This window comes from Solanum stenotomum, chromosome 9 (genome assembly GCF_019186545.1).
Source record: "Solanum stenotomum isolate F172 chromosome 9, ASM1918654v1, whole genome shotgun sequence".
NCBI lineage: Eukaryota > Viridiplantae > Streptophyta > Magnoliopsida > Solanales > Solanaceae > Solanum > Solanum stenotomum.
In genome coordinates, this window is record NC_064290.1 from 33,119,693 (window position 1) to 33,142,921 (window position 23,229).

At 35.9% G+C, this 23,229-nt stretch overlaps 2 protein-coding genes across 2 annotated transcripts; both read right to left on the reverse strand.

The window, feature by feature from the left end:
* Nucleotides 1-469: 469 nt before the first annotated feature.
* Nucleotides 470-1,501, reverse strand: LOC125877462 (uncharacterized). The gene is made up of 2 exons (XM_049558750.1): nucleotides 1,169-1,501; nucleotides 470-1,039 (listed from the first exon to the last, which is right to left on the reverse strand). Exons 1-2 carry the CDS (start codon nucleotides 1,499-1,501, stop codon nucleotides 470-472), a joined length of 903 nt encoding a protein of 300 aa, XP_049414707.1.
* A 17,395-nt stretch (nucleotides 1,502-18,896) lies between these two features.
* On the reverse strand, nucleotides 18,897-19,792 carry LOC125877463 (uncharacterized). Its single transcript, XM_049558751.1, has 3 exons — nucleotides 19,484-19,792; nucleotides 19,288-19,415; nucleotides 18,897-19,074 (listed from the first exon to the last, which is right to left on the reverse strand). The coding sequence occupies exons 1-3, from the start codon at nucleotides 19,790-19,792 to the stop codon at nucleotides 18,897-18,899; spliced, it is 615 nt and encodes a 204-aa protein (XP_049414708.1).
* Nucleotides 19,793-23,229: the final 3,437 nt, after the last annotated feature.

The following is a 23,229-nucleotide window of genomic DNA, read 5'->3' on the forward strand; positions in this document are numbered from 1 at the left end:
GCAGTCTCAACATGGTAGTCATTTTGGCGAATCACCTTGAAACTTAACAAGTTTCTTTGAGACTTACTACAATACAATGCATTATCAATTACCAATAATGTTCCTCTAGGTAGTAATAAGGCCGCTCTTCCAGAGCTCTCAATCAATTTTGTACTATTGGATATTGTATTAACATATGCCTTTTTCAATACCAAACGAGGGAAATATTTCTTTTCTCTTAGTATCGTATGAGTTGTGGCACTATCCAGAAGGCATATATCCCCATTACTCATCTTGGATCTAACTGAAGACTGGGAAATTTTATTTATCTTCATAAAAATAAAAATACATAATAAGAAGTAAGAAACTTAACAAAACAAATCTTAAGTACTTAAACTTTAATTAAGACATTAAAAATACATAAAAATATTATTCATTTCCCAGCTCAATTATCAATCTCAGTTGTGAACCCCAAAGAAGTCCTTAGCTTCTAGATGGTAATATCATCGAGCCCATCAAAAGCATCATCTTTCAATTCTAAGTTTGCCTCAACATTCTCATCATATTTTTGAGAAGATCCTGCCTGATCATCATCTTTGAGGGTCAAATGTGACTCCACCCAGGCATTAGAAGATGAGGCACCACCTTTATTACCTTTCCTTTTGAAGGAGTTTTGATACAACCTGACAAAATGTTCAGTTGCCCGACATTCATTTTTCCAGTGGCCTTTAAGGCCGTAACGATGACAGTGATTGCCCTTTCCTTTAGAAGAATTATTTTGAGAACCCATATTGTTCTCCCTTTTGTTATGACCACCAACTCGACAATTATTATATCGTCTTTTTCCCTTGCCACGCTCACGCACATTATCATGGCTCAGATTATTTTGTCTTATTTTAGACTGGCCGTGTGCTTCTGCCTCGTGTGCCTTCGGTAATGGAGCACTTCCAACATGACGGGCTTCATGATTCTTCTTTAAAAGGTCATTATGTTGCTCAGCCACCAGAAAGCATGAGATTAATTCAGAGTATTTTTTAAAACCCTTTTCACGGTATTGCTGCTATAATATCATATTGGAGGCATGGAAAGTAGTTAGTGTCTTTTTCAACATGTCCTCATCTTTTATAACTTTCCCACATAATTTTAATTGGGAAGTGATTCTAAATACAACATAGTTATATTCAATTACAGTTTTATAATCTTGAAACCGTAAGTGCATCCACTCATAACGAGCCCTTGGCAATACCGTTGCCTTGAGGTGGTCATACCTCCATTTCAAACATATCCAAAATTCAAGTGGATATTTCATTGTTAAGTATTCAACCTTCCAGCTTTCATCAAGATGATGACGAAGGAAAATCATAGCTTTCGCTTTATCCTGACTTGATGCCTTATTTCCTTCGATTATACAATCACCAAGACCCTTAGCTGTAAGGTGAATTTCAGCATCAAGTACCCATGACAAATAGTTCTTTCCAGAAATGTCAAGTGCCACAAATTCAAGCTTTGAGAAATTCGACATGATGAAAACTATCATAAAATAGTTGAGTTAATATTATGATGTTGGTTTATTTATAATAAATGATAAATTAATATTCAAAAGATAAAGTATAATATGATTATAAAATATATTATATGTTATATGCATGCACATTGAATGTCTCAAAAACATATTAACTAATGACGTATTGAAACACTAGATTTAATATGTAATTTTAATTGTTCTACAATATTTATTATTAGTTTCAATAGATATTAATGCCAAATTTTTGTAAGAGTTTCAAGTCATATTTAATACAATAATATTCTTCTTTATGACACACCAATATACTTATCATATTGTATGAAAATACTTATGAGTTATTTTAACTAACATGCTATCATATTACTTAGTAATTAATTTAGAGTTATAAGTTAGTAGCATATAAATAACATAACAATATAAACCTGAAACGTATTGATTATTATGCCTAGTAAAATATCATAATAATAGCTAAACCAAGTTATATATGCAGTAATTAAATTATCGATCAAAGATTTATGCAAGTCCTATTAGAGGTGTAATAAACATATAAATGTATACCTGACTCTAAATGAAAATTGATTTGACTTATAAAAAAAAAAGATATTCCTGAATTAAGTATGTCTCAATTTGTTAGAGACTCGTGCTGATAACGTGTTGTAAAATGAGAGCCAGACACAATAATACTAAACAAGAAATGGAAGACAAATGCTAATAAGAAGTATAGAGTAGAGAGTATTCTTTTATCTCTTTTTTGTTGTTGTTCACAAGGGTGAAGCCTACCCTTTTATAGTTAGTAGAAATCACCCACTTACAATGTTAAGCAAATACGTTAGAAGCTCTTTAAATGATACATTAAATGAGACATTACGTTAGGTGTAGATTGAAAAATAAAACATCCACACATTGAATGGATTTGTAACATGCTTCAATTATATACAACCAAGCATATGATTATCAATAGAATTCTATATTTCCATTTCTAGACTATATATGTCAAATACAAATTCTACATATATTTCTAGACATCTTCACAATAAATGAAGATAGTTTAATAATTAGAAACTTCACCGAATTTTGACTACCCCTCCGTATGTCTTGAAAAATAAAATCTAAATCAAATAATATTGCAATGTAGTGAATAAATCTAAAATTCCCTACAAATACAAATCAAAAGATAAACTCACATTATCAATAAAATTAACTACCTATAAATCTTCATGTATCATCATTTCATACTTTAATAAACTTTTGATGTCTACAAATGCCCCCTACTTCAAGACTTGTCGGAGTGTTGATTTGATGAAACCCAAACACGTGGCATGAAGTACTCATTTTCCACCTTTATGGTTTTTTGTGGCTTCAGATTTACAGATTTGATTTGTGAGAGAAGAGATGAAGGGGAAATTTGGTCCACTGGGCATGCCAATTTGTTTTCAACAAATTTTAAAGGTGATAGAGTAAATTGCAGTCACAAAAAAAATGGAGAAACAAGAATATTTATTGATAAATAGATATGAGTACAATTTTGTTCCTTTCTTGATTCTTCTTTCGTAAGATTTTTATGTGCTTTGAGGGCCATTAGTGGCGTATTTCTCGAACGAGGATTATTTTGTCTTAATCTCCATAAAAGGATTTGTGGATCTTCTTAAAGTATTTGATTATCAATAAGGGTCTAGCATATTTGATCTCTTTATGAATATCCCAAGATTTTACAGAATATTCAAAATTTTGATATTTATGAATACCGAAGACTTTATGGAATATTTGAGATTTTGATTTTTATTTATCTTTTGAATATTTCATGAATTTGCTGAGTATTCGAGATACCCCTTCAAATGGAATATAATACCCTTTATATAGACATGAGCTAGAATTTTGGGTAGAGTAGCCTCCAAGAACCATAACTAAAATAGAACTTGTCTTGTAGATTCCTACAAAATTTCATGTCTACAAAATTATTATGAAAAAATTGTAATGGTTCATAAATGTGGATTATGAAACATTTTAATGGTAACAACTATTGATGAGACCATTTCTCATTAATTTGTGAATATTATAGTAAATTATTGACCAAAAAATATGATATAAAAATTTAAAAAATCGACAATAAAAGATAAATAGAATCCTTGGCTAAAGAGAAGTGTCATATCAATTTCCCTTTACCTAGTTTTATATTTTATGTAGATATAGATTTTTATCGTAGATACTCCTATACTTAAAGCACAAATCAGAAGTAAGCTCCTACAAAGTTATTAATTAAAGTATTCTAATTCTGGAGATCATTAAGCTATCTAAAATTAAAAAAAGGTAGAAAATCAGGAGAGATGTAATTCTTTTAAATAATGTAAATTACAAAATTAGAAAAAAAAAAGTGACATTAAGTTAACCATTCTTTTACCATCTTCTTTTGCAAGTAGATCCGCCATCATATTTTGATAATACATAGATTAATAAAATATTAAGAAAGCATGGAAGTACAAAAAAATGAAAAGAAAGACTTGAGAATGAAACATTTCTTACCTTCATGTACTTCTTTTCTATTATAAGTTAATTCATGACCAATATGATGAAGAAAACAAAAGATAATCTTGATTTGAATTTTCATGAAACTAATTATGAATTTATATAGGCAAAATAGAGGAAATGAAAAGAAAGACTTGAAATATTTCTTACATTCATGTACTTCTTTTTTGTTACATTTTAGTTAATTAACAAACCAATATGATGAAGAGGAGAGAGGGTAATCTTGAATGTTGATTTTCATGAAAATAACTAGGAATTTATATAGGCACATAAAGAAATACCATAAGACATCATAAGCTTACAAATGAAAGTTTGAAGGTTATGTACATAAACATTATGGGGGTTATGAAAAAAATTAAAATTAAAAATTAAAGAGGTGTAAATAATGAGTAATTACTCCTTGCAAATAAATTAAATAATAAAGAGAAAATTCTTAAAATATTATTATTTTATGATTAGAAGAAAGAAAACAAAGAGGAGAATAAGAAGAAGAAGGAGAAGGAGGAGGAGGAGGAGAAGGAGAAGGAGTAGGAGAAGGAGGAGGAGAAGGACTATATATACTGTAAACTGAGTCTATAAGCTGTACATACACAATATCCCCGGAGCCACAACTAAACTAATCCTATAACCTGTACAACCATTCAGAATACTTTACCTAGAGCCATAATTTTATATATGAATACTTTATGTAAAGCACAAGTCTCATAAAATTCTTGAGAAATATTATGCAAATCCTCCGCACTGTATGTGTCAAAAAACCAACTTTTAAATTGGCTCCTTTATCACTTGCAAATTCATTTTGAATATATTTTCTTGCCAGTGAACCTGGACTAAAATTAATTTGATGTCCATTCATTATTAAGTATCATTAAGATTAAAATCCATTTCGGATGCAGAAGGAATATCCTTATCAGAAATAATAGATGATTTATCATTTGCTTGAACAATATTTAATCGAGGATTAATTTTAATTTTATTTTTATCAGCAGATATGATGGAAGATAATGTATGCAAAGAAGCAGCACGATTTTGAGCTGGACCATAACCAGGGTCAATTGACGAGATGTGTTGGATGACAAGTAATCTTCTATCAGAAGAAAATGAATGTCTATTATAAGGAACACTTTTTTCATAAAACTGAATACAAATCTTACCATTAACATTTTAAGTAATATGAGAATATTCAGAATTAGTGACAACATCAGTCATCTGTTCTGGAGGTATAACGAAGTTTAAAGTCCAAGTAGTAGGAAAATTAATCTCTTCCCATTTTATAGGTCTTCTAGTAGTGACTTTGGATTTAGCAAAATTAGTTTCAACTATTATTGTTTGATCAGATGTATCATATAACTTACATCTTGGGTTTAACATAGCAAGCAGTTTAAAATAGATTCTATAAGATAAACAAATCAATTCAAATCCAGGCGCATAAATATAACCATGCATTTTAATATTTAAAGTCAAAGCATCAAGAATATTAGAATCAGTCAAAAATTACTGCAAGTTAGGTTGAGTATTGAAATATACTGGGCCATAAGCTACCGTAGATTCAATCGAACCCATCAAAGATTGTCGAAAGTTTAAATTTCGAGCATCACGAAAAGCAGCTAAAAATATTTCTGGTAACCCTTTAAGAGTTAACAGCTTAAAAGCGATCTGTACCATGCCAATATGCAAGAATTTATATTGAGATTTATATAATTCAATATCGCGCTTATTTAACAAATGAATAGTTTGTTCAGATGAATTCAACGCCAAAGATTGCTTAGTAGTTTTTATAAATTGTTTATTAGAGATCTTATCAAATCAACCATAATCATAAATGGTTTTTATATCAACTTTTGGAATCGTCCATTTGTTTAACAAGTGAAGGTTTTAAGTTATATCTACCTCTTCTAATCTTGTACTTTTAGTAATAGTATCTCCTAGATCCATGATCAAGAAAATATATCTATGTCGAATATTTTACATCAATCTCATATTTACCATGAAAGTTCCTATGCTCTGATACCAACGAAACCAGGATCTCTGAAGACGGGCTATAGTCTGCGCGGTCATCTTCAATCTAGCTTGTTAACTTCCAGATTCGAGGAATAAATTCGAATTAAAATATATACAAATTTTTATATAGTTTAATGACTGTAAGAAAGGATTTGATCCTTTTACCCAAGAAAAGGGTTTGTTGAGATTCAAATACGTATTGTTAGTGAGCCCATGTATCTAGCAGTTCTAACCGGGTATAAGGCCCCCTTTTAACTCCATATCGGGCTGAGATCACGGTTGGCTAGACAGAGTCACTAAGACAAAACCACTAACTTGTTGTATCGAATCTGAGTGTACCACCATCTCAAAACCAAGTCAAGAAACAATATATAAATTTATTCACATTTAGATAAAGTCTAGATCTTTCATGGTAGATATAAAAGTGAATTTAGTTATTCGACATATATATAATTCTTTAGCCGGACATAGTCACGACTCAGATCGGAGATGTAGAGAAAGTAAGGAAAATGAAGAATAAAAGAAAGTACCTTTTGGCCAACACTAGGGCCTATATAGGAACTATGCTTTATTAACAAACTCCGGTAAGTCTCCGGCAAACTCACAACTTACAATACAATATAAGAGAGCAAGAGAGAGACAAAAAGAGAGAGAGCATTTTTTCATTTGCCCTTCTCCAATTACAAAAGAACTTATTTATAGAAGAAAAAGGAATCTAGCTACAGTGATCTATAGTGATTGTGGGTCCCTTATCACTAGGTCCCATATGTATAGTAACAGTTTTTCTACTGTTGTTCAACAGTGTATCTAAGATTGCTTGTAAGAATCCTTAGATTTATTACTTGCCTATTTAGGTTAACCTAATGCTTATATTTATGTGGTATTAACATTTACATAGAACACATCAGTATGACCTATATACAAACAAGTAAAACGATTGTGTATATTCATATTTTAACTGCGACTCTATCCCTTACAGTTAGGTTAACATAGAACACATTAGTAAAGTCCACATATAAACAAGCAAAATGATTTTGTATATTCATATTTTAACTGCGACTCTGTCCCTTAAGGTTAGGTTCAAGAACATGCTCTATTAAATGTTATTGCTACTTAGAAATTTATTCTCAAGTTTAATTCTAGATTTGTGATAGTATTTAAGTGAAATAGTGGAGAGATAAATTTAATAAATAAATCAATATTGTTGGTCTTTTACAGATAAATAAATCATACGATAGAATAAGAAGAAGAGAATTATTTTATTAAGGTGAAAAAAAGAGATTTTTAAATAGAAGTAAACCCTAATTGTCAACAGTAAATAATGCAGTAACTCAAAAAAAGACTCTTCCTAATAACTAGGAACTTAGTCTACCAACATCTACATGCCTAAAGACTAGGAAACTCACAATTGAAAATAAAACAGAAAAAATCTATCTTTTGAAAAAAGAAAACACATCAACAGCCATGTTATCTTGCCAACTCAACATCAATTAACAACTCATGAAGCAGATTTCAATACTCCTCCCTGCATCAAGAGCTGCAAATTCCAAGTTCCTTTGTCTAGAACTCAAATTTGCTTACCAGAAGAGCTTTAGTAAAAATATCAGTCAACTGCTCTTCCATTCTGCAACATTTTTCTAAGAAAATATAGCTTCAGATTGAAATTCTTGGTCTTTTTTTATGAAAAACTAGATTGTGAGAAATATCAATGGCAGCTTGATTGTCCACAAATATCTCAGTGCTTTCCTTCATCTCCAACCCAATATTGCAAACGATTTTCTTTATCCATAAAGCTTGACTGATCGCAGTTATAGCAACAATGAATTCTGCCTCTGCAGTTGATTGAGCAACAATCTCTTGTTTCTTTGAACACCAAGAAAACATCCAACCCCAAAAATAAAATAGTACCCTGAAGTACTTTTTATATCTTCAGTAGAAGTTGTAACACCTGGAATATTAGTAGACTACACTAGAGCCAAGAGCTAGGGTTCTAGAGTGTGATGTTGAGAATTTAAGTTGTAGTTGAGACTTTGCGTGCTTAGAATGTGGAGCTTAGTGGATGAACGTCAAGGTATGTATTAGACCTAGTAGCCTAGATGACCTTATAGAGTTTGGTTGAGCTTGGGAAGGGCAAGCCTAAGCCAAAAGGCCAAGGCTGCCCGACCTTGGCAAGCTACTGCCTAAGGGTTCATGACATCCTTCACGACCAATGGTGTGGACCACGGTCCGTGAAGGGGTTCGTGGAGATTCCTTAGACACTTGGGAGTCAAGGCCTTGAGGCCAAGACACTGTCCCAACTTTACGAGCCGTTGGCTTGACCACGGCCCGTCAAAGTGCCCGTGAAAGTGCCTTAGTGTTTTAGGGAGTTTTACGGTGTTGGCAAGTTGGGGGAGCCACTGGTCAAGGGACCACGGGAACCAGCACGGGCCATGGTGCCCTTGATGGACCGTCCAAGTGGCCGTGGTGCCTGGGACGGGGATGCCAAGTGAGGGACATTTGGGTAAAATCCTATTCGAGTAGTTTTAAGTGGGGGTCATTTTATATGTGTTTTATTCACCTATTTATAGTATTTTAAGTCTTTAACCTCCAATTCTAAGTTAGTTTACACTAGACCCAAATTAAAACCCCAAAATCCTCTCCACTCAAATAATTCTCTCACTAGAAAAACCTAAGAAGAAGAAGAGGAAGAAGGAGAAGAAGAGAAGGAGGCTAGGTCGAATCTCACCATTGAAGGAAGCTTAGTAGGGCTTTGAATTAAGGTATGTTTAGCTTTTCATCTATGGGTTCTTCCACCCATAGAGTCCTCCAAGATTTCCACTAATTTGTGAAGAAGAATCCCAATCTAAGCTAGGGTTATTTCCAATGTGTGGATATAGTTGGGTATGATTCCAAAGTTTGGATAATACTTGTTTATGGAAAATTTTGCATTTAATTGTGATATTATGATGATATTATGTGTTTTCAATGTCTAACCCTAGTTTTCTTGATGAGTTGGATGATTTGTGGGTTGATGCCATTACAGGGCAAATTGAAGGTTCATGAGTTGCCTTCTTGTAACAATGTCATGAGTAGTAATTGTTCAAGGTTAGGATCACATAATCATGAATTGAACTTAGACTAATTGAATATGATTGATCTTGACTTGTAAAGTTGGAATGGAACCTTTAAGATGAATTATGGCTAGAATCACCTTGTAATGAGGAATGTGATGAATATAATCTAATGGGAGGGGGGGGGGGGTTTATGGTGAAAGGCCTATACTCACCTAATCTACTTTATGAATGCTTGAAAGTATGAAGTGATAGAGTCAGTTTAGCATGGATGGATTGTCAAGGACATCCTTCCATGAGAGATGAATGTTAAGAAAGGCTTAACAAGTAAACCTTGGGGTGTATGCTTGGCTCCAAGTGGATATTGACAATGAGATGGAGTGTCACAGAAGAAGGGGTGCGGGCTCCAAGTAGAAAGGAGAACCACACCTAGTTGATGTGAGGACTATCCAAGAACAAGGGGGAACTCTTACATAGTAGAGTGTGGGTTTTCCCATAGTTAGGTCTCATGAGATGGGATCCTTCACATAGTTGAGTCAAGGTTCCTAGTAGAAATATCCATATTCAATGAACTAAGACATGCTTGAGAAGCATCTCATAGTGCTCAAAGCATAAGGAACTAAGACTTACTTAATGAAGTAACTCATAATGTTCTAGAGTGTAGATGGACTTAGACTTGCTTAAGCTAGCATCTCATAGGGTCCATGAAGTGAAGGAACTTAGACATACTTTAGAGCGTATCTCATAGAGTTCAAAGTAAAAGGGAGTTAGACATACTTAAGTAAATATCTCATAGTACCCATGCTAGTAATGAACTTAGACATACTAAAAGTGGTATCTCATAGGGTTCAAGTTATAAATGAACTAAGATGTGCTTAATAGAGTACCTCATAGTGTTCTAAAGATAAGAAGTGGAACTAGGTTCCAAACTTAGAAGTATTAGAAAAAGGACCTAAAAGTAATACTTAGCATGAGTAGTATTATGGGATGCTATGATTGCATTGCACAAGTATGACTTAGGGTTACTAAGTAGAGTGAGCTAAGATGGGATTGTGCCACAGTTGCTTTCCTTGCTATAGTTGACTAAAGGTGAGAGATTCCCTTAGTTATGAGAAGTTAAGTTAATAATGAGACCATAGTAGGATGTATATGACTAGGATGGCTTCAAGGTCATGCTTAGTGTGAAGAGTATTATGGGATGCTTTTCATGTATTGCACAAGTGTGCTTTGAGGTTACCTGGAAGTATGGTACCCTTATGGTAGAGAAGCCTAGAGAATTAGACCATGTATATATACCATGATTAGATGACCAAGAAGGGATACATGGTTTGGGTAGTATTATGGGATGCTATTCTTGCTTTGCACTTGTATGCTTTTAAGGTTACTTGCGAATGGTACTATTATGGCATAGATGACTAATAGTCAATAATGCTTATGTGATGCTTATGATGAAGAATTGGCTTATTGTGATTGTGATATATCTCCTATGCTCGTTTATTATGTCTTATGTTAACTAACCACTTTGAGATGTTTATGTTGGTATGATAGCTTTCATACTTGGTACATTTTGTACTAACGCATATTGCCTACATTATAATCAAATGTAGGGTGTTGGGAGATTGAGTTGCTTGGAGGCTAGGTTCCTAAGTGCAAGAAGATTGAAGATTGGTGAGTCCTCATAGCTTCGAGGACAAACCCCTTATGTTTCATTTATGCCTCTTCTTATGTTTTAGACTTTATGTGGGCTACGTCCCAAGATTTTTATTCATGTTATTCATAGATGATTTGAGACAAAGCTGTTAGAAAGACTTTCGCTTTTATGAAATGTTTTTGGTAATATGCTTTAAAGAAAGTTTTAAATTCTCCCTACTTTTCTAAGATCTTATAACATGATAATGCTAAAGGCTTTTATGCGACCCCTTCGGGGTCAAGTACGCCGTGTTATGACTAGGGGGTGCTCTCGGGTCGTGACAGAAGCACCCCTATCAGTGTCAGAAAATCCTTGAAGTTTGAAATTCTTGCATTTGCTAACTTTGACTCCATAGTCCATTGTGCCTTTGACATATCTGAATACTCTTTTTGTAGCTTGCATATGCAATTCACTAGGAGAATTCAAGAATCGGGATAGTACACTTACATCATACAATATAAATGGCCTTCTTGTTGTAAGATACATCAAACATCCTATCAAGCTTCTATAGCTTCCTTCTTGTACTCGCTCAACACCATCATTATTAATTAGCTTCTCCTTTAGATTCATAGGCGTACTCAACTTTTGCAATCGCCCATTCTAATTTTTCTCAAAATTTCTTTTGCATACTTGTTCTGAAAAAATGAATATTTGATCTTGGATTTGTTTCACCTCCATTCCAAGAAAGAAAGCCATATCTCTAAGATCCGTCATTTCAAAGAGTTTCATCATCTCCTTTTTCAACTCTTATATGAGCACAACATTACTCCCTGTTACTAAAAGATCATCAACATACAAAGAAATTATAATAATGTCAGAGTTAACATGCTTTATGTAAAGAGTCGATTCACTTAGGATTTTTTTGAAAACCTAAGTTAGAAAGATAATAATTGATTTTATTGTACCAAGCCCTTGGAGCATGTTTTAATCCATAGAGGGACTTTTTTAGCAAGTAGACTTTGTCTTCCTGTCCTTCTGCAACAAATCCTTCAGGCTGCTCAGGATAGATTTCTTTCGGCAAGAAACCATTCAAAAGGCTGATTTAACATCTAGTTGGTAGATTTTCAAACCCTTCTATGCCACAATTGCCAAAAGAAGCCTGATTGCGTCAAGTCTTGCGACTGGTGCCAATATTTCGGAAAAATCTACACCAAAAATCTAAGCATAACCCTTCATCACAAGCCTAGCTTTGTGTGTTTTCACCGAACCATCTGCATTTAGCTTTGTTCTGTAAACCCATTTAACAACATTAACCTTTATGTCTAGAGGCCTTTCTACCAGCTTCCATGTGTCATTTTTCTCGATCATGGTTAGCTCCTCCTGCATTGCGACTATCATTTCTTGTCTCTTTCAGCTTCTACATATTCAGCAAGTCCAAATACTACTACATTGCATCTTTGATAATATGTGAAAGTGATATGGTTCCTCGAACTGGAGAATGATCAACTCGTTCCTCAAGATTGTGCAACCCATTAGCTTCTCTTTCTTCCTTTTCTCCACCCCAATCCCATTGCTTTTGTTCTACAAAATCCACATCTCTACTTACCAAATTTTTTTCAGTTTGTGGTTGGAAAATTCTATAAGCTTTTTGACTGCAAGATATAGCCAATGAAAATTCCAGGTTCTTCCTTTTTGTCAAGTTTATCCCTTTTCGGTTGACGTATGTGAGAAAAACATAAGCAACCAAACATCTTAAGATTCTTTAGTAAAAGTTTGTACCTATGCCAAGCTTCAAAAGGTGTTTGACCATTCACTACCTTTGTAGGAAGCATGGTAAACAAAAATACAACAATATTGACTTCCTCTCCCCAAAACTTTTTGGGAAGCTCTTTCTCGTCTAGCATACACCTTGACATCTCCATGATGGTCCTATTGTTTCTTTCACTTACTCCATTTTATTGAGAAGTATATGTAGTAGTAAGTCGATGCTCTATTTCAGCAACTTGACAAAATTTTTTGAACTAATCTGAAGTGTACTCAGTCCCATTATATGATCTGAGCACCTGTAGTTTGCAGCCGCTTTGATTTTCTACCAAGGCTTTGAATTTCCAAAAAACTTTAGCAACTTCAATCTTAAGAAGTATATCCAACACATCCTTGTTAGATCATTAATAAAAATTATGTAATACATGCTTCCTTTCAATGATGGAGTTCTTTGGGGGCCTCCAAGATCTTCATGAATCAATTGCGATTTTTGAGTCGCTCTCCAAGTTGATTTTGGGAATAGAAATCTCGTCTTCTTACCAAATTGACATGCCTCAGAACTTGGGAGTTCCTCTTCAAGTGGAGGTAAACCTTTTGCCAACTCTTTCTTCTGCATATACAAAAGTGCCCTGTGGTGGAAGTTACCCTACTGTTTGTACTAGGTTTATGCAACACTAGACTAACTTGGAAAAGCTATTTGTTCTTCCTCCATTGGATTCAAAGAAAAGTTTTTACCCTGCATTTTAATTCTAAATAGTTCCTGGCTGTCACGACCCAGGGGTAGCCCCTAGATGTAACATGGCGTATAGAACCCCGAAGGACTCCATACAAGACAGTTAGCTCTCATAACATAAAAAATAGAAAAATAAGAGTAAAACAATAGTCCAAGTCCAAAAAATATTATAAAAGCAAAGCGGAAGTCTAAAACACTTCTCTCATCATAGCCATCTAATACAATAGAATGAAATTGGGCCTAGCCCATACATCATGTTCAAAATAGAAAATACATGAAAGAAGCTATAACAATGATAGTCCATCCTCGAAGTACGAGGACTCACCAAAAGCTTAGAATATCTCAAAGCAGCCTCTAGCCATGAAACTTAGTACCCTGACTGTCGGACCCTACATTTGGGAAAATGTAGGCAAGAGTATGCATTAGTACAAAACACTGTACCAAGTATGATAACCATGCATAAAACTTTTAAAACATGCTAAAAGGGACATTTCATTTCATGAAATGCAATTGACTAACCTAAAACATGACATAAAAGAGTTATAAAATACAAGTCATAAAATCATAGTCAATGCAAGCTAACTTCATCTTTAAAACCTTTGAACTCATATGCGATACTTCTTGAAGTAACCTTAGTTCATTATTACTTGTGGGGAATAAGCCTGAACTGGCATAGAGACCATGTGAGATATAACATGATCCTTCGGTATCTCCGACACCGAAAATGATTGCCCTACTTGCCAAGGTAAAGGCCATGAACTTCTTGCTTAAGTGGATCCACTAGCTATTCAACCAATTAGGGCACAAATTTATGGGATAAAGAGATTTCGACTAGAAACCCGACCTCTACTAACGGGAAAGCTTCCATCTCATGAGATTGCTTCCAGAAACCTGACCTTTACTAACGGAAGAGCTTCCATCCCATCATCAATATCCACTCGATGCTAAGCATAAATTCCACGGAATATTCATTTCGTACTTGGCTTCATTAATCATGGAAAGATGCCCTTGGAAAATGAAACCAAGCTAGTTCATTAGGATAGCTCCTTATCTTTGATTCAATTAGGTGAGAAAGCCTTTCAACCTAAAAATCCTTTCTATGTCAGAAAACCTTTTACATCATGATATTATGTGTTTATGAGAATATCCTTTCACAATACAACATCATCATTGGTACTTTACCCTCAAAGCACCCTTAAAACATTGACATATATTTCATAAGAAAATGCATAAGTCCATAATTTACCTCTTGAGGTTTAAAACCCACTTTCAATCATCAACTCTTAGAAAACATGGGTTAGATATGTATATCATCATAAATACATGTAAAACTTGCAATACATGCCTAATTTCATAAAACCCTTCCTTGAAGATCAAAATCCCACATCATATGATTTATAACTTGAAAACATATGGATTACATGGGTTCATGGGGAAATCATCATAAAATGATCATGTATCATTAATTTACGTACAAGAGATCATAATTCAATCATTTAAATCAACATTTAAGAGAACCCATGATAATTGAAGAAAACCCTAACTCAATTGGGGAATTCTACCTTTTGAAATGGAGGAATTTGGGAACTCCATGGATGGAAGGAATCCATGGATGAAAACTATCATAGCTTGAATAAAAAATCTACCCTTCAATGGAGGAATTGAGACCTTGACTTGAAACCCTAGGTTGAATATTCTTCTTTTGAAAGTTTCAAGAGAGAGAAGTATTTGGAGAGGAGATTGGGTTTTTTTTTGTGAATTTGGAAGAATGAAGTGAATGGGTTAATTTGGGGGTTGAAAAAGCTTATATTCGGTTCTTAATGAAGGGTGAAATGACGTTGTATATGAACTAATTAATTAGGAAAAGACCCAATTGCCCCTAAAATAACTGCCAAGTGACCATCCACACACCCCAGTCGACGAACCGTGGTCTGACCCATGGCCTGTCCTGCTGGACTGTCGATTAGTGTCAGAAACTTGTAGTTTGGGCTAGAACCACGAAACCTGGCCATGGACCGTGGTCTAACCTACGGTCCGTAGGTCTGGCCGTAGTCCTGGGCCTCAAGACCACTACTAGGTAGGCCAACCATGGACCACACCTACGGTCCGTGGTCCCTTCCATGGGCCGTGGGTGGCTGACGTAGGTTGCACCTGCAACTTCTGGGAATTGGCTTCATTTCTCCTTTTCGGGTACAGGGTGTTACCATATCTCCCCCTTGTGACCATTCATCTTTGAATGAGATTCAAACTAGTTCTAAAAGAGTTGGAGAGGAACTAACAACCCGGCCTACAATGCAACACATACAACCAAGGACGAACTATTGACTCCAATTTAAGACGTTCTCAAAACATCATAAGGGGGGTGAAACTAACTCTATCAACCCACTATGCATGCAATGCACATAAACAAGGAGGAAACATCAACTCCAAGCTAATCATACTCAAAGCATTATAAGCAAGTACGAACTACATCTAGCAACCCAATATGCATAAATTTTCAAAATTACTCATGTTCAAGGAGGAACTATCTTCTCCAAGCTAAAATCATGTTCAACACAATCTCATGGAGCTTACATGCAATTCACTTTAAAAAAGCATATCTAAATCATGTTCATCAATTCATCTCATGAAGTCTATAGGCAACTCATACTCAATGCACAACAACATGAAGAAAATCAAGCATGTAAACTCATTTTCTTTCAAACCACAAGTTTTCATGAACATGCATCACATAAAGAAATCATGGAAGCACATAAAAAACACATGACTCCCAAAACAAGTACAAACCAAGAGGAATTCATTACTTCAAGATATAATAGGAGTAGAAGGAAAGAGATGAGGATATCGGGACATCATATCGTCCTCGGCCTCCTAAGTAGCACCTTCAACTAATTGATTACCCTACAATACTTTCACAGAAGCTATTTCCTTGTTTCTCAACTTCATAACTTGTCGGTCCAAAATTCTCAACTGGAATTTCCTCATAAGAAAGACTTTCATCAAGTCCCAACCCTTCTAGGGGAACTATGGATGTCGGATCACTAACACACTTATTAAGCATGGAGACTGGCAAATCTAACTCATAACCAACCTTACCAACACGCCTCAAAACCTGATATGGGCCTACATATCGGGGACTAAGCTTCCCCTTCTTGCCAAACCTTATTACACCCTTCATGGGTGAGATTTTCAAGTTAATCCAATTGTTAACCTAAAACTTAGATTCCTTCTTCTCACATCGGTATAGGACTTTCACCGACTTTGAGTTGTTTTCAACTTTTCCCTTATAAGCCAAACTTTCTCTATGGCCTCTTATACCTATTCGAGACCTATTAAGGCAACTTCACCCACCTCAAACCAACCTATGGGAGATCTAGACCTCCTACCATATAGGGCCTCAAATGGAGCCATATCGATACTTGAGTGATAACTGTTGTTATAGGCAAACTCAATCAATGGAAAATGGTCATCCTAATTGCCCTTAAAATCAATCACACAAGCCCTTAACATATTTTCCAAAGTTTGGGTAGTACGCTCTGCTTGACCACCAGTTTGGGGATGAAAGGCCGTGCTAAGCTTAGACTTAGTGCCAAGACCCTTTTGGAATGACTTCCAAAACTGAGAAGTGAATAAGGTACCACGATCGGAAATAATGGACAAAGGCACTCCATGCAACCTTACCATTTCTCTCAAGTACAACTTGGCATAGTCCTCCGCCGAATAGGAAACCTTGACAGGAAGGAAATGAGCCGATTTCTTCATCCGATCTACTATAACCCAAATAGAATCATTTTGTCGCCGGGTTCGAGGAGAACCAACAATAAAGTCAATATTCAAGTCTTCCCACTTACAAGTAGGGAATCTAATATCTTGGGACAAACCTCCCAGTTTCTGATGCTCAACCTTTACTTGTTGGCAATTTGGACACTTAGTCACAAATTCTGCAATATCTTTCTTCATTCCATTCCACAAATAGACCTCCCGTAAATCACGGTACATCTTGGTGGCTCCCGGGTTAATAGAATACCCCGAACTATGAGCTTCTATCAAAATCTGTTCCCTCAAGTCATCAATATTCGAAACACACAAACGACCTTAGTATCTAAGTGCACCATCTACCCCATGGGATAAAGTCTCAATTGATTTTTGAAGCATCGCCTCATTCAATTCTACCAAAATTGGATCAAGACCTTGCTTGGCTTTCACATTCACCACAAAAGACAATTCAGAACTTTTGTGAACTATAACACCACCCTTGGTGGAGTCCACTAGTTGAACACCTAATTGAGCCACTCTATGAACATATCGAGCCAACTCTTTCTTTTCTTCTTCAATATGAGCAACACTACCTATAGACTACCGACTAAGAGCATCCACTACCACATTAGCTTTGTCGGGGTGATAAAGAACACTCATCTCATAATCTTTCAATAACTCAAGCCACCTTCTTTGGCGAAGATTCAAATCTTTTTTATTAAACACATATTGCAAACTCCTGTGGTTGGTAAACACATCTACATGGACTTCATACAAATAGTTCCTCCAAATCTTTAATGAAAAAACGACCGCCCCTAACTCAAGGTCATGAGTAGGATAATTCTTCTCATGGATTTTAAGTTGCATTGAGGCATAGGCAATAAATTTCCCATTTTACATAAGCACACACCTTAGCCCAATTCTCGAGGCATCAGAAAAAACCACAAAAAACATCCGTTCCTTTCGGTAAGGTCAACACCACAGTGGAAGTAAGTCTATTCTTCAACTCTTGGAAACTCTTCTCACACGCTTTAGACCATATAAACTTAGACTTCTTTTGAGTCAGCCGTCAAAGGAGAGGCAATTTGAAGAGAAAGCCTCAACAAACCTTCTATAGTAACCGGGTAAACCCAAGAAACTTCTAATGTCCGAGGGAGTTAGAGGTCTAGGCCAACTCTTGACCGCATCCATTTTCTTAGGATATACCTCAATACCCTTACTCGAAACAATATGACCAAGGAAAGCTGCAGACCTTAACCAAAATTCACATTTGCTAAACTTTGCAAAAAGTTTTTGGTCCTTAAGAATTTGCAACACGATCCTGAAATGATCAATATGCTCATTCTCACTTCTTGAATAAATCAAAATATCATCAATGAACACAATTACAAATATGTCGAGGTATTGTCTAAACACTCTATTCATCAAGTCCATAAAAGCCGCCGGAGCATTAGTCAACACAAATGACATTACTAAAAACTCATAATGTCCATATCGAGTTCGTAAAGCCATCTTTGAAATGTCATCATCTTTCACCCTTGGTGATAACCCGATCAGAGATCAATCTTAGAGAAATAACTTGTTCCTTTAAGTTGGTAAAATAAATCATCTATCATTGGGAGAGGATACTTATTCTTAATGGTCACCTTGTTAAACTACCGATAATCAATACACATACGAAGGACACACCCTTCTTTGACAAACAAAACTGGAGCACCCCCTGAAGAGATACTCGGTCTGATGAAACCTTATCCAAAAAGTCCTTCAATTGTTCTTTGAACTCCTTAAGTTCTGCCGGGACCATATGGTAAGGAGGAATAGAGATAGGTTGTGTATCTGGGAGAAGGTCAATAGCAAATTCTATTTCCTGCTCGGTAGAATGCCGGGTAAATCATATGGGAAAACTTTCGAAAACTCATTTACAACGGGGACCGACTAAAGAGAAGGGGTTTCAGAATCTACTTCCCTCACCCTAACTAGATGGTAAAAGCAACCATTAGAAATCATCTTTGTAGCTTTAAGATAAGAGACAAACTGACCCTTAGGCGTAGAATTCCCCCCCTTCCACTCAAGGACAGGCTCATTCGGGAACTGAAACTTAACTACACGAGTTCTACAATCAATAGAAGCATAAAATGAGTGCAACCAATCCATACCCAAGATAACATCAAAATCTAGTATATCAAGCTCTACCAAGTCAACAAGAGTAACTCTATGGGACGAGGAAACGAGACACTCTCTATAGACCCTCTTAGCCACAATAGAATCACCAACAGGAGTAGAGACAGAAAGCGATTCTAACTAGACATCTGGAAGAACATCAAACCTCATATCCAGATATGGCGTGACAAAAGACAAGGTAGCACTTAGATCAAGTAAATCATAAACATCAAGTTGGTAAACTTTCAACATACTGGTAATAACATTCAGAGAACCCTCTCGCTCACTATGAGTCTGTATTGCATAGAAACGGTTTTACTTAGGAGCATTGGAACCCGCACCACTAGTAGTCGCTTGCTTGCCTCTCTTTCTTTAGCTATAAGCATTGGGCAATCCCTAATTTTGTGACCAGTCTTACCACAACAGAAGCAACCATTCGTGTCAGCTAGGCACTTACCCTCATGCTTCCTACCACACTTAGGACAATTAGACCTACACAATGAAGATCCACTACCATTTCCTCCTTGAGGCTTAGGGTTAGATACCCTATCTCGGTTGAACTTAGGAGGAGCATTAAAGGAAATTTGATCGGAAAACCTTTGTCGGAATCTAGGACGACCTTTTCCATCAAACCTTTTGTTAGAGAAATTGCCATCACCGATCTTAACCATTTTTACCTCTCTAGAATTTTCTTTGAGTTTCTCTCCTCAATTTGTTGTGAATGCACCATGAGATGAGAGATGTCCATGTCATTAATGAGCGTAGCGGTTTGGCACTCTTTAACAACTATTTTGGACACACAAAAAAAAAACTTACTCATCTTAGCCCTTGAATCGACAACCATTGATGGAGCATAATTGGGCAGTTGTGTGAACTTTAAAGCATATTCCCTCAAAATCATACTTCCTTGTCGAAGGTTAATTAACTCAAGAACCTTGACTTCCGTCATCTCAAGAGGAAAGAACCTAGCAAGAAACGCAGCCTTAAACTTCTCCCAATCAAGAGGACCTGCATCTTCCGGTCTCCCTTCTTTCCATTGGTTATACCATATTTGAGCCACACCTTTCAATTCATAAGCATCTAACTCAGCCTTTTCCACCGGTGCAACTCCCATGATCACCAAAACCTTATAGACCTCATCGATAAATTCTTGAAGATCTTGCTTAACTTTAGAACCATGAAACTCCAGAGGATTAATCATTGTGAAGTCCCTGATTATTGAAGGTGTTGTACCCACATTTGGGTTCACGGGAACCACTACCTCCCTATTGGATTGGGCCGTCATGGCTTGAGCCAATACTTGAAAAGCATCCCTAAACTCCTCATTTTATACTTGCTCGGCCAAAGGATCGACTGGAACTTTAGGAGCTTGGGGATGAGCTTTTTGTTCCGCATTCTCCCTCGCATTGCTTCTAGTATAAACTCTTCGAGTAGCCATATCTTGAAGAACATTGGATAAGGATTAGGAGAGAGACCTTATAGAGTTAAACTCTATCGCACGACATAAGAGTAATGAAAGAAGTGGAGTTTCCTAATCATCTTGTAACCTCTCATTCATATATGTGGCGCGCTTCACACTCATGAACAAGACTCTACTAGACGTGGCTTATGAGAAATCCTAGGACCATTCTAAACCTTGTGCTCGAATTATGAAATTTGTCACAACCCAGGGGTACCCCCTAGATGTAACATGACGTATATAACCATGACGGACTCCATAAAAGTCACTTAGCTCTCATAACATAATAAATAGAACAATAAGAGTAAAACAATAGTCCAAGTCCAAAACATTTTATAAAAGCAATGCGGAAGTCTAAAACACTTGTCTCATCATAGCCATCTAATACAATAAAATGAAATTGGCCCTAGCCCATACATCATAGTCAAAAGAGAAAATACATTAAAGAAACTATAACAATGAAAGTCCATCCTTGAAGCATGAAGATTCACCAAAAGCTTGGAATATCTCAAAGCAACCTCTAGCCACGAAACTGAGTCGGACCCTACATTTGGGAAAATGTAGGCAAGAGTATGCATTAGTACAAAACAATGTACCAAGTATGATAGCCATGCAAATTTTTTTTAAAACATGCTAAAAGGGACATTTCATTTCATGACATGCAATTGACCAAGCTAAAACATGAAATCATGGTAAATGCATGATTACTTCATTTTTGAAACTTTTGAACTCATATGCGATACTTCTTGAAGTACCCTTAGTTCATTATTACTTGTGGGGAATTAGCCTTAATGGACATAGAGATCAAGTGTGCTATAACAGGATGCCCCAGTGTCTCCCACACCGAAAAGGGTTACCCTACTTGCCAAGGTAAGGGCCATGAACTTCTAGCTTAAGTGGATCAACTAGCTATTAAACCTGAGGCGGCACATAGTTATGGGATAAGGAGATCACTACTGGAAACCAGACCTCTACTAACAACAGAGCTTTCATCTCATCAGATTGCTTTTAGAAATCCAGCCTCTACTAACGGGAGAGCTTTTATCCCATCATCAATATCCACTTGGTGCTAAACATAAATACCACAGGATAGTCATTTCTTACTTGACTTCATTTATCATGGAAAACTGCCCTTGGAAACCAAACCAAGTTAGTTCATTAGGATAGCTCCGTATCTTTGATTTAATTAGGTGAGAAAGACTTTCAACCTAAGAATCATTTCTATGTGAGAAAACCTTTCATATCATGCTATTATGTGTTTATGAAAATATCCTTTCACAACACAACATCATAATTGGTACTTTACTCTAAAAGCACCCTTAAAACATTGCATAGATTTCATAAGAATATGCATAAGTCCATAATTTACCGCTTGAGGTTCAAAACTCACTTTCAATTATCAACTCTTAGAAAACATCGATTAGATATGGATTTCATCACAAACACATGTAAAACTTGCAATACATGCCTAATTTGCTAGAACTCTTCCTTGAAGATCAAAATCTCACATCATATGATTCATAACTTAAAAACATAGGGATTACATGGGTTCATGGGGAAATCATAATTAAATCATCATTTATCATCAATTAATGCATAAGAGATCATTATTCAATAATTTATATCAACATTTAAGAGAACCCATGATAATTGAAGGAAACCCTAACTCAATTGGGGAATTCGACCTTTTGAAATAAAGAAATTTGGGAACTCCATGATTGAAGGAATCCATGTATGAAAATTATCATACCTTGAATCTAAAAGCTAGCCTTCAATGGAGGAATCGAGACCTTACTTGAAACCCTAGGTTGAATCTTTTTCTTCTTCAAGTTTCTAGACAGAGAAATATTTGGAGAAGAGATTTGGTTTTCTTTTGTGAATTTGGAAGAACGAAGTAAATGGGTTAATTTAGGGGTTGGGAAAGGTTATATAGGGGTCTTAATAAAGGGTAAAGTGACGTTATATAGGAAACAATTAATTAGGGCTTCCAACTACCCCTAAAATAACTGCCAGGTGACCATCTACGGACCTAGTCGATGGACCGTGGTTTGACCCACGATCCATCCATGTGGACCGTCGATTGGTGTCAAAAACTTGGATTTTGGGCCTCGAATGACGGACCCTAACCACAGACCATGGTCTGACCTACGGTCCGTAGGTCTTGCCAAAGTCTTGGGCCTCAAGACTACTGCTAAGCAGTCCAAACATGAACCACACGTACGATCCGTGGGTGGTCGGCGTGGGTTGCACCTGCAACTTCTTGGAATTGACTTCATCTCCATTTTTTGGGTACGGGGTGTTACACTAACTACCTGGATCTATGATCATACATGCTTTATATTTAAAAAAAAATTTGAACCCATTTTCAAGTAGCTATCCAACACTTGATAAATTCTGATGAAGTTCATGAACAAACAAAACTTCAGAAATAAGCTTTGTACCTATATAATTGTCACGACCTGGGGTTACCCCTAGAAGTAACATGGCGTACTTGACCCTGAAGGGGTATCATACAAGCCCTTAGTATAATCATAACATAAGATACTAGAAAAGTAAGGACAATTTAAAGCTTTTACAATCAAAATCATTTTCATAACAAAAGAAGTGGAAGTCTTTACTAAACCTTTGTCTCAAACCATCTAACGTAAT